This window comes from Pongo pygmaeus, chromosome 6 (assembly GCF_028885625.2).
Source record: "Pongo pygmaeus isolate AG05252 chromosome 6, NHGRI_mPonPyg2-v2.0_pri, whole genome shotgun sequence".
NCBI classification, from domain to species: Eukaryota; Metazoa; Chordata; class Mammalia; order Primates; family Hominidae; genus Pongo; species Pongo pygmaeus.
Window position 1 is genome coordinate 59,803,759 of NC_072379.2, and position 12,112 is coordinate 59,815,870.

The window sequence follows — 12,112 nt, forward strand, 5'->3', positions numbered from 1 at the left end:
AAGGTGGAAACAGGAGGCCTGTAGTGAAGAGGTGTCTAACAGCTCATATTTGTCATTTGAAGAGGTAAGGCAGCTATGAATGGGCTTAGGTTAATGTCAGTATCCAAGGGGTTTAATCTGATGTTTAGGACACAGTAGCAGAAACCTCTAGCGAGGAACAGTTATCAGAGTCATTCATTCATTCAACATATTTACCCATCACTTGCTGTGAACCAATGAGAATCTGTTTTATGTGCTAGGGATAGTGCAGTAAAATAACAGCACATTCTCTGGCTTCATATCACTTACATTTTAGTAGAAGATCAATACAGTTTGGAACAGAAATCTAGTCTGTGGGCATAAGTGATCGGCAAAGGCTGGGCAGTGAATCAGGCCCAAGATTCGAATAGAACTCTTCTTCCAGTAAGAGATTCCAATATCACCTTAGAAAATCCTAGCAGAGGTCTGATCAGAGTGGGAAAAATACCTACACTAGGATGAAGGACCAGAGGGCCATAGGCAGGCTTGTGAATTTTTACTTTGCTATAAGCAGCAAGACTAACTCCACAACCCTCTTGGTGCTGGGTCATGATTAGTTTAGGAGAGGAGTGGTGTTGAACAGATAGTAGGAGGCCATTTGTCCCTGCAGCAGAGCTAGACTTAGGGGAGAAGGAAAATGACATCTCTCCTCTAAAATGAGGATTCCCTCCCTCAGAGTCTCTACAGTAATCTTTTATGGGAGTGATATGACAGGTAAGTGGTAGAGTTGTGAGCCTTCAGGGAGAGAACTAATTTAAAAGCACTCTGAAATATTGCCAAACAGCATTCATATGTAAGACATTAGAATAATAATGACAATTATTGCTTGTAGTAACTGATGTCTGAGAGGGCATCAACCTGGTATGGTAGCAGGCGACACAGAAGGAGAAGAGACCATGAACATACAACGAACTCATCCCTTTTCTGCTCAAGGAACCCAAGTAATTACAAAACTTCAGCATATGTTTTGCATTATACATGTGGCTCTGTCAAAAATGATGGAGTGGTGTCACCTTATGTCTCTTTGAACTAAATGAGAGACAGAGATGAGAAGTAAGTAGGCAAGAGACTGTATTTGATTTTATCTTTCTGCTTAACCTGTGTTTTCAATTTATAAACCAATTGGATACAAAATACTTATTACAGAACATGACTGTTTCCTTTTATATTAGAGGAGTTGATCAACAGAGTGGTTTCTTGTGGTTATTAGAATCTTTGTTCAAATAAAGCCAAGTAAGAAAAATGGGTTGGGCCTCATCTGTCAGAGGGCAGAGGTAAGAAATAAGTAGACAAAGCACAGTATCAGAATGCATTTGACTGCAAGAAATAGAAAAGTCATCTGTACAGGCCTAAACAAATGAGCTTCATATTTCTTACATAACAAGAAGTCTGGAGGTAGGCAGTTGCCTGAGTCAGTTCAGTAATCTAATGATTTCAGGGCCAGCGTCTTCATCATTTTCCTGGCCAGAATATAGCTACTGTGGCTCCAGTCACCATGTCCATGTTCAGGACAAGAAGGAAGACAGGTAGAGACATTCTACTTGTGGAATCTTGTCTTTTCATTAGGAAGAGAGCCTTCACTAGTGGACTTTCCCTTTGTCTCCTTGGCCAGGATTCAGTCATGTGCCCACTCATTGGCCAATCCCTGAGGAAAGAAAAGGAAATTACTATGACTGATTTAGACCAATTTCAGCTCATTCCTTGTTGTTGAGGTAGGGGTCTACCCTTCCTGAAATCAAGGGATCTCTTTCAAAAATCTGAATACAAATTGGAGTTTTGTTACCAGGGAAGAAGAAAGAAACATTTCTTGTTTAGACTAGGCACAGTGTCTGCCTATGTGCCAATGGATCAAAAAGTGGCTGCACACCCAGATTCAGGGTGGGGAGACTCCTGAAAACTTAGTACAAAAAGATTCACAGAACTCTGCACATTAAACTAGAAGGTTGTCCCTGGCTAATCTCGTACTCCAGTATCTCCATTGCAGAGTCTTATGTGGTTCTTTCTTTCTCACTGCAAACTAAAGATGAAGGATTCTTTTGGGAGGCTGAGGTGGGTAGATCACTTGAGGCCAGGAGTTCGAGACCAGCCTGACCAACATGGTGAAACTCCATCACTACTAAAAATATAAAAATTAGCCGGGCATGGTGACAGGTGCCTGTAATCCCAGCTGAGGCAGAAGAATCACTGTAATCCCAGCTGAGGCAGAAGAATCAGTTGAACCTTGGGGGTAGAGTTTGCAGTGAACTGGGATCATGCCACTGCACTCCAGCTTGGGTGACAGAGCAAGACTCCATCTCAAAAAAAAAAAAAAAAAAAAAAAAGGATTCTTCAGCCAGTGCATAGCCCACTGCAATGAGTGGTCTCCTGCCCTTTTTCTTTTTCTTAAAATTTATATTATTTTAATTATTTTTATGTACAGAAAACTCAACAGTGTGCACTTAACCCAGTTTGGTGGCAAGTTCTTTAGTCTTTGCCTTTTCAAGCTTGGCAATGTGAGCCACAGACTTGGGACCCAGGACATTGCCTCCCCAGTGACGGCAGATCTCATTGTATCTGTTGTTGTAGTTGGTCCTGATAGCTTCCACCAGCTTAGCCAAAGCTTCTTTGTCTTCCGAGTTCACCTGTGTGAAGGCGACAGTGATCCAGGTCTTCCTGTGGACTACACGTCCCAGTCTTGCCTTCCTCTTGATAATGCAGGGGAAGAGACCCCCATTTTATGACACAAGGCAGGCAGGAAGACAACAAGCTTGATGGGATCCACATCATGTACAGTCACCACCAGTTGAGCCTTCTTGCTCTCCACCAAGGTGGTGACAGTGTTAACTCCTGCTTGAAGGACAAGTGGTCTCCTAGTGGGGATGTCCCCTTTGCTGCAAGCTTTCTTCTCAGCCCGGACCAACAGCCTCTGCTTCTTCTCTTGCTTTGTCTTTCTCTTGTTTGGTCTGTAGTTGTGGGCCAGCTTAAGCAACTGAGTAGCTGTTTGGTGGTGCAGGGCCTGGGTGAACTGGTTAATTGCAGGGTGCACTTTCAGCCGCTTACAGAGGATGACTGTCTGCCACTGCAACCTGATATAGTGGGACCATTTCATGAAGCAAGTGAGGTCTCTTTTGGGCCGGATGTCCTGTCCAATGCCAAAATTCTTAGGCCTTTTCTCAAACAGGGGATTCACCACTTTCTTAACCTCCTGCTTCATCATGACAGCAGGGGCCGGAGCCACCTTATTCCCCTTGGCCTTCTTTCTTTTCGGTATCTTGGGCACTCCTGCCCTTTTTCATTCTTTCTCAGCTGCCAGAGCCTCTTAAGGACCTAAGGAAAAAAATAGCTAACATCTTTTGGGCTCTTACTGTGTGCTGGGCGCTGTGCCGAGCACTTGGATACTATTAGTTTCATCCTTATTTTATACTTGAGAAACTGTAAGTTTACCTTCTTAGCCTGGGGTCACAATCACTCAGGAACTGTGGACTGCTCTGTTTCCCTGGTTAGGAGCTACCAGTCTACTATTTGGTTCTTCCATTTTCAATAAGCTCAGTTTCTGCCTCCCTATCACTTTATAGTGTTTCTCAGAGTATTCTGGAAAGGCTACCGTGTAAGTATAAGCTGACCAGTCATACTATTAAGTGGCAAGGCCAATTCTTGACTTTCAGAGTCTGTGCTCTGAAAAACTGTGTTTAGCTATCTAATCTCCCCAAAGAGAAGGATAGTAAAATGGAGATTGAGAGGGCTAATCTAAATATCCAGCGCTTGGCGTTAAACCTTACAGACTGCAATAGACAGCAAATGTAAATTTAACAAGGGCTTTCTGAAGATATAATGCCTGAAATTTAATGCTAATAGGAGAGTTTTCATATTCTGAGGAATTTTTGTGGGGCAGCTCTCTGGGGGACAAGCATACAGCTTGTCCAATAAAAGCCTTTCAGGCGATTTCCTTCAATAAAAGTCACATTAGCTCTCAAAGAAATGATAATATAGGTGATTATTCATTTTTCAAACATCTCCTTGAACTTATCAGAACTGTGCCTTTACAGAGGAATAGGAATGGGAATCTCATGTTAGATGGAAACCCTGTTTCTTACAGGTGACATAAAATGAAACACACATATTTGAACATCATTTTTTGAAAACCTTATTTTGTTTCTTGAATGTTTTTGTTGAAGCTGAAAAGCTTTTTCTGAGCAGTAAGTGACCTTGACAAAAACTGGCTTTGCTCTACAGATATTTTAAAGTTATAACGGTCAGATGGACACACCTGAATGATAGTATTTTCACACCCAATTCTCTGCTGTTTATTTTAACGTGCGTAACTTGCTTGCATTAGCTTGTGCTGATGCTAACTGACAGTGGAGCATCCTGCAGTGATTTTTTTATGGCAGTCTTCATACAAAAGTACTTTATGGTATGGTTTGAGCCAAGTTTGTACACTAAAAACTAAAAGGACAGTTAATGGGTGCAGCACACCAACATGGCACATGTATATATATGTAACAAACTTGCACGTTGTGCACATGTACCCTAAAACTTAAAGTATAATAATAAAAAAAAACTAAAAGGACCGTTATTTTTTCAAGATTGAACTGGAGGAAGACTCCAGGGCACTGCCCTTCCAATGCCAAGCAGTAAACCCATCTACACTCTGTCATCATTATATGTAAACATTATTTAATGAGTGCTTTCATGGAAAATCGCATAAAGAATGTGGAAGAATTCTTTTTTCCTTTTATGTTTTCACAGAATGTAAGGGCATAGGAGGTTTTGCCAGCTCAAATATGGTCTTGTTTTTGCTGGCTTATTGATTTAGGAATGAAAAAATAACCTGGTTTGAGGTGTGGATTTCTAAGCATTTGATCTTTTGTTGAAATACCATTCTTATTTCATGATGTTCAAGTACTTTGACAGCTTCTTGTTAATGAGGGTACTGGAATGAGGTGGGGTAGGGGTCAGGACTAAGCAGCATATCAGAGGGTATATTTGCCCTTTCTATACAATCTCAAAGTAGACTCTTGTTCTCAGATTAATTTTCTTTATAGAGGAGGAAATACATTTGAATTTCCCACAATATAGTTAAAGAACTTCTGTTTCATATGCAAATTATAGCATAGAACTTAAAATAAAAATTTCCATTTGTATGCTTATGCATCGAAGTATGCAAAGACTGGTTCAATAGCTAACAGAACTAACAATAAATGCCTTTTTCAAAGGGTTACCCATTGGAGCTAGGGTATTAAAATAATTGTGTTTTACTGCCAAGTATCTGAGCTTGCCTAAACATGCTACACTAGCTGTGAATCATTTTAGTAATAATGATGTATAGCAGAAAATTGTAATATATATAAGGAACTTTAAGGGATTTTTTCCTCGAAATGCTCTCTAATGTAATACATTGGCCTACAGCATAGCCAATATTATCAGAAAGGTAACAAAAGAAGAGAGGCAATGTATATTCTTTCACAGGAAGCTAGCCACTCAAACAGTAAAATAGGTTCATGTTTTAATGTTGGTGATTGCTGGTTAGGATGTTTACTTCTGGAGAGAATCTTCAGATTGTCTCTGGTACAAGAACAGAGATCTATAAACTGGTTGAATTTAAATCACACGTTAAAACTCCTTCATTCTCTGAAAATGTTCTAAAATTGGGTTGTGGTAATAGTTATACAATTCCTATCCCATTATGTACAGAAAGAACATTTAAATCACTCATTCAAAAAATGAAATGAAAAATTGCGATCAAGAAAATTCTCTCAGTATCATGAGACATATTATGAACCAACATCTGCCTCTTTTTCATGTCCAACAGTTTCTTTGTGGGAATCCAAATGAGAGCAAAGAGCATGTTGGTACCAGACACCTTGAAAGATAATTATTGGACTATTTTGGATACTCTTAGTTAAGCTCTGTTTATAACATTTTAGGAATTATCCAATAAAAATAAATACCCCCCACTTAGCAAAATACAGATTGGACATATTGGAAAGATTATCCATTATTTAGTGCTAGGAGACGTGTGGATGGCATATGCCTCCTCTCTTCTTGAAGCCATTTCCCTCTGCTTTGTTCAGTCCAACCTCTGCCCAAGTCGCATTCCCCTACCCCCTACTGGTGTCACACCATGCTTTCCCTCTCTTTTTGGCTCTCTCTCTTCAGCCAGTTTTCCCTCTAACCCTCAAGATGCCAAATATTCTTTGCTGCCTTCTCCTAGCTTGAACTATTTGCTAGGGAGTTCTCCTCCGTATGGTAAAAATAAGGACATCTCACTCTTCAGGGCCACAATATCTCTATTTTATGAGAGGCTAACTGTAAGTTTGGTGTGATATAGTTTCTGGACCTGTTCCCAGCTTTGATCTTTACCATGAATAACTTCTTTTGAACATGTGTGACAACTTGATTCTCAAAACAACAACCCTGAGAAGTGGTTATGATTGTTATTCCCATCTTAGCCCTGGGGAAACTGAGATCTGGATATATCATATAACTTTCCCAAGGCCACACAAACTAAGACGTAGCCAGGATCCAAGCCAAAAGGTTTGATACAGAATCCATTCTCCATTATTACTCTATGCTACCTCTTTGAAATAACATTTATGGACTCCCTACTATGGGCTGTCATTGTACTAAGTAACTTAATACAATCTCTCATTTAATTGTTAAAACTGCCCTATAATATTAATATCAATATTTTTGGTCAGTTTTTTTTTGTTTAAAGTGAAGCTAAAATACTAGTAACCCCATGTTGCCTCAGTACTTCATCATGTCTGTATTATAACACATTATATTTAATAACATTGTATTCCTCAACTAGAAAGTAAGCTCACTGAGAATTTGCCTTACTCACCTTTGCATTCCAAGTACAAAGTATGCTGTCTGGCACCTAGTAGGCATTCATAAAATATTTGAGGAATGAATACATGCTTCCTTAATATGGTAAATGAGACAGTGTATGATAGTGCCATCCAAACTTCATTGTTATGCAAATGCTATATATGATTAATAATAATCACCCATCTAACTATGCTTAATAGGAAGTAAGATACTCTCCTTTACTGGGTGAGATCTGCATTTTTACAGTGGTTTCTTGAATCGTTGCCCTTGCCTGTGCTTCCCGGAAGACCAAAGGTAGACTGTTTTCTAAATATCTCCAGGGAAAGAGAAAACCACCTTCTTTTGAAGTTCTATACCCTATTTAAAAATCTAACCCTAATCTAAACATTAGATTATCTCTAATTTTATTTTTAAAAATTTTAAGCCTCCCAATTACAAATGCCAGTAATGTGTTGTCTTTATCTACAGAATAAGCATGATGAATAAAGCGCAAATGTATTGCAGAGAGCTGGAAGAGCCTCAGCCACCAGGCAAGTAAATCAAAACAAAGTATTGTTAATGATTACCCTGGATACTTTAAGAAGAATGTAGAAGATCAATAGATCCACAGAACATTAATCCTTCTAGAAAATGTGAGCATCCTAGATTTTATTTGTTTAAGATTGATACAATTGAGTTATATTTTTGTGAGTCTAATGGAAGAGAATCACGTCATCTCTCAGGAAAGCAATCCTCTGAGCTGTGCTGACCAAGGTTCCTCTAATTCTTTCAACCAATGAAGTAGTTGATATATTCTTGTAAACTTTCTGGGGGCAACTTGTCCATTATTGGGCCTGAACTTGAACAGCTGGAGAAAGGAAGAAAAATTAAACAACTCCTCTTACATCAAAATAATATAACTGAGTCTCGTTTTAATAAAATCCTAGAGCACATCCTAGTGTCACCTAGCAAGTAACAGGTACTCAATAAATGCTCTTCTAGTAAATGGATGAAAATCTAAATTTGTGAAAAAGATCAATAAAACTGTGATCATTTACACTCCCAAAAGACTTATCTGCTCATTTGGTTTAGAATGCTGACTTTAAATGTGGATCTTTTCACTAGTATTATGGAATAAGAATGTGAGCTTTTTCTTTTGAAGTTACTTAGTCCTTTTCCCCATCTACAGGGTTATACCTATCACCTCAGCAGCTTATCACTTTATCTACTGTGTATATGAAGAGGGCTTCTAGTTCCTGAATTTTCATAAGTACCAATACCTAATTTAAAAAAATAAAAATCTGCTGGACCACCATGATATATAGATTTAAAATGTGCTTTAATGTATTATGACTTAGCATACGTAGCTTTCCTTCCAACATCTGTATCCTGATTTGTAGTCTAATAAACCTTCCTGCTGCAGATGGCATGTGCATAGTTGTCCTGAGGTGTAATACATCAACATAGGATTTCTAAACAGAGAGCAATAATGAATTCAATTAGGGGAGGAAATAAAACATCGAGCCTTTTCTTATAATAAATCTTTTACTAAGCTTCCCACATCACATGTTTGCTGAGGAAATAATACATGTCATTCAGATTAAGGGTTATTGTAGACTGCTGAGGGAAACATGAAATTCTGGAGGTTTCAGCAGTCCTGTGAAGTCCTGAAACATGGAAAGTGTACAAATTAGAAAAGGATGTAATATGTGACTAATGATACCCCTTGGGATACCTTTGGAAACCATATTTACTGTTATGATCACTAGATTCATTTAAGCTACAGGAGTTGAAAAGCAATACCCTAGTAAGCGAAAAACACCTCTGAGTTCATTAGATGTGGTTGTAATTTAAGCTCTAAAGGCTTTTTTCCTTGCTGTCATTCTTCATATTTCTGGAAATGTGGTACTTGAACTCCTAATAAAAGTAGCCTACATCATGTTCATATAATCTACAGTTCCTGGAAAGCACATTTACACCTCCACATCTGTAGCTAAAGCTGGGACTGAACAGAAACTTAATTCACCCCAGATGTCACCCACTAGAAGTTCTGGAGTAGGGCTGCTGTTCTTAGAATTTTCTATCCACTGATTATATCTCAAGCAATGGTTTAAATATTGAACCCAGAGTCTCCAAGTCCAAATGTTGTAAACTGTTTCCATATACTATGCCAAGTGCAAAATTAATTGAATCCTACGAAGTTAATCCCCAATCCTGTTCCTTCATTTGTGGAAGGAAATAATGGCTATTTTGACATTATTTAGACAGATAATTCCAAGTCCTTTTGTCATAAGCATCTGAAAAAGAAATTTTGTTCTTCTGGCTTGGTAAGGTATCAGTCCATACTGCTTTTAAAAAGATTACATGACAATTTCTTTGGAAAAGAAAAGTGTATGTATATCATTTGGGCTGCTAATCACCAGCATAGCATGTAATGAATCAACGTAATCAGACAATTTCTGTCTAATGATATTCTTAATCTGCAATAATATTCTTCGTTCTTTAGCTTTGAATTCTTCTACTCCTCAGTTAGTATGGAATCAGTGTTCCCATTCCCCAGGTGATATACCTGATTGGAGGGGCTTTAACGGACAAAATAAGATCAGTGCATAAACCATAGGCTTCTCCACAGTGAGCAGAAATCAAGTAGGATACACCTTCATTCCCACTCTAACCTATTTATAGTTTTTAGTTTTGCCTTTTAAATTCATGTATTTCTTGGCATCTTGCTTAGAGTCACCTTTTTGACACATGAGTCCTGCCAGGTGTGTGGGTTAGTGAGTCTGTACAATTTCTCAGGAGGCCTTGCTGATGCTGCAGCTTCTTAGCTGTAGTTCCAGGAAGGCTGCTGCAAGCACATTGCGCCTTATGAATACTGGAGCTTTCTCTAGAGAGAAACCATTTGTTGCTATGTCAGGTCAGATACAGAAGCCAGATTATCTAGGCTCAGTTGGTATAACTACTCATAAGAATTACTACTTATTAAGAATATCCTCAGGATTTATTAAGCGAACAATATAAAAATGGCCATGTGAAAATAGTTTTGCACTTTTGCAAAATTCCTGTTAAAGTCATTGTTCATTGTCTATTTAATAATAAATCTGAGGCCAGGCTCACACCTGTAATCCCAGCACTTTGGGAGGCCGAGGCAGGTGGATCACAAGGTCAGGAGTTCAAGACCAGCCTGGCCAAGATGGTGAAATCCCATCTCTACTAAAAATACAAAAATTAGCCAGATGTGGTGGGGGGCACCTGTAATCCCAGCTACTCCAGAGGCTGAGGCAGGAGAATCACTTGAACCCAGGTGGCAGAGGTTGCAGTGAGCAGAGATCGCGCCACTGCACTCCAGCCTGGGTGACAGAGCAAGACTCTGTCTCAAAAAAAATAAAAAATAAAATAAATCTGAGACTCATCCGCCTGACAAATTCCTCTCAAAATATGTCTCCTGAAAACCTGATGTGTATTTCTTTGTTAAACATTGAGATCTATGAAACCCATTGAATTCTCCCTTCTGTATTGACTAAAAGTTAGAGCTAAACTTCATGCTTAATGGTACTAATAATTTTATTCTAGTTTCCTGATATACATTTTCTTTCTCCTTCCTCTGTGGTGGTCTGTGGAATGGTATTGGTGGTCTCTGAATGCCTAAGTTTGTATACAAAAGTGTGTGTTACGTGTTTTGTTTGTTTGTATATACTTACTTGCATTTTCTGGGAAAGGAGCACAAAGTTTTCATCAGATTCTCAAAGGGGTGCATTACCTCCCCAAATTTAAGGACTATAATACTATCTGGTGTTTTATATCTCTGATCTCACCTTTAACTGTTCTGTCTTTATAACAATTATGTTTGCATTATAAACAACCTAAATCCTTTTTCTTTTTTTTTTTTTTTTTTTTTTGAGACGGAGTCTTGCTCTGTCGCCCAGGCTGGAGTGCAGTGGCACGATCTCGGCTTACTGCAAGCTTGGCCTCCCAGGTTCACGCCATTCTCCTGCCTCAGCCTCCCTAGTAGCTGGGACTACAGGTGCCCGCCACTACGCCTGGCTAATTTTTTGTATTTTTAGTAGAGACAGGGTTTCACCGTGTTAGCCAGGATGGTGTCGATCTCCTGACCTTGTGTTCCACCTGCTTTGGCCTCCCGAAGTGCTGGGATTACAGGCGTGAGCCACCGTGCCCAGCCCCTAAATCCTTTTTCATGGGGAGAGAGGGAAGGAAAAGCTAGATGGCAGTAAAAATTAAACAAATACAAATACAACAGCATATTTTATTGTCAAGTACTCAGTCTGTTAGTAGGTATGATATTGGGGGGCTTTCTCCCCACTAGAAATAGTGGACTACATCTGTATGGTATACATCTACATGAAAATGTAATCTGATGTCTTTTAATTTTTTTTCCTGTCTTAAGAAAAAACAAATTATCTAGACAGGTCTATCTAGAAGGTCTCCTATATGAAGCATCTCCTAAATACTATAGGGAGATTATATACGTAGAAAATTCCTTTACCATGTGACACTGATATACATATTGACTTGGGAAGGAAAAACTCCACTGTGTTGTACTTTTTTTTTTTTTTTTTTCTTTTTTGAGACTGAGTCTCACTCTGTTGCCCAGGCTGGACTGTGGTAGCGCCATCTCCGCTTACTGCAAACTTCGCCTCCCGAGTTCAAGTGATTCTCCCACTTCAGTCTCTCAAGTAGCTGGGATTACAGGTGCCCACCACCACCCCTGGCGATTTTTTGAATTTTTAGTAGAGTCTGGGTTTCAGCATGTTGACCAGGCTGATCTCAAACTCTTGACTTCAGGTGATCTGCCTGCCTCAGCCTCCCAAAGTGCTGGTATTACAGATGTGAGCCACCGTGCCCGGCCTGTGTTGTACATATTAATGTGAGATTTTAAAGACAACTCCACAGGACTTGCCTTGCTAATTTGGAATCTTGTTCAGAGGAAAAGACTTGATGAGAAAAGATCTCAGGAGATCAAATAGTAATATCATACCATTGGAGGAGCAGATATATTGCCCCCTAGAATAAAATATCTTCTATCTTGATTTTTCAAAATAATTTTTTATGAACATATTGTGAATTACACAGGACACCAACTCTGCTGCTTTGGGAGCAAAAAGACAGAGCTGACAGATGTAGATATTTGCCAGGAACAACCATGTGAATTTATAAATATTTTACAAGTGCAGCTTTCAGAAGAGTGACTTTTACTGCCATATTAATGCAACTTGCAAATTTATAGTCTGGGCACTTGTGGGTTATGAATGTCCAGTATTCAAGGCTAGTGCCAAGAACATGG

General features: G+C 39.1%; 1 protein-coding gene and 1 pseudogene across 1 annotated transcript in view; one reads left to right on the plus strand and one right to left on the minus strand.

Moving 5' to 3' along the window:
* The window catches only part of SKAP2 (src kinase associated phosphoprotein 2), a 274,043-nt gene that overhangs the window by 16,504 nt on the left and 245,427 nt on the right, over window positions 1–12,112 (plus strand). The window contains exon 2 of the mRNA XM_063667455.1: window positions 7,300–7,361. Within this exon, the coding sequence (XP_063523525.1) occupies window positions 7,307–7,361 (55 nt within the window). The 5' untranslated portion in view covers window positions 7,300–7,306. The remainder of the gene's footprint in view (window positions 1–7,299; window positions 7,362–12,112) is intronic.
* LOC129041537 (large ribosomal subunit protein eL8-like) lies at window positions 2,457–3,408 on the minus strand (annotated as a pseudogene).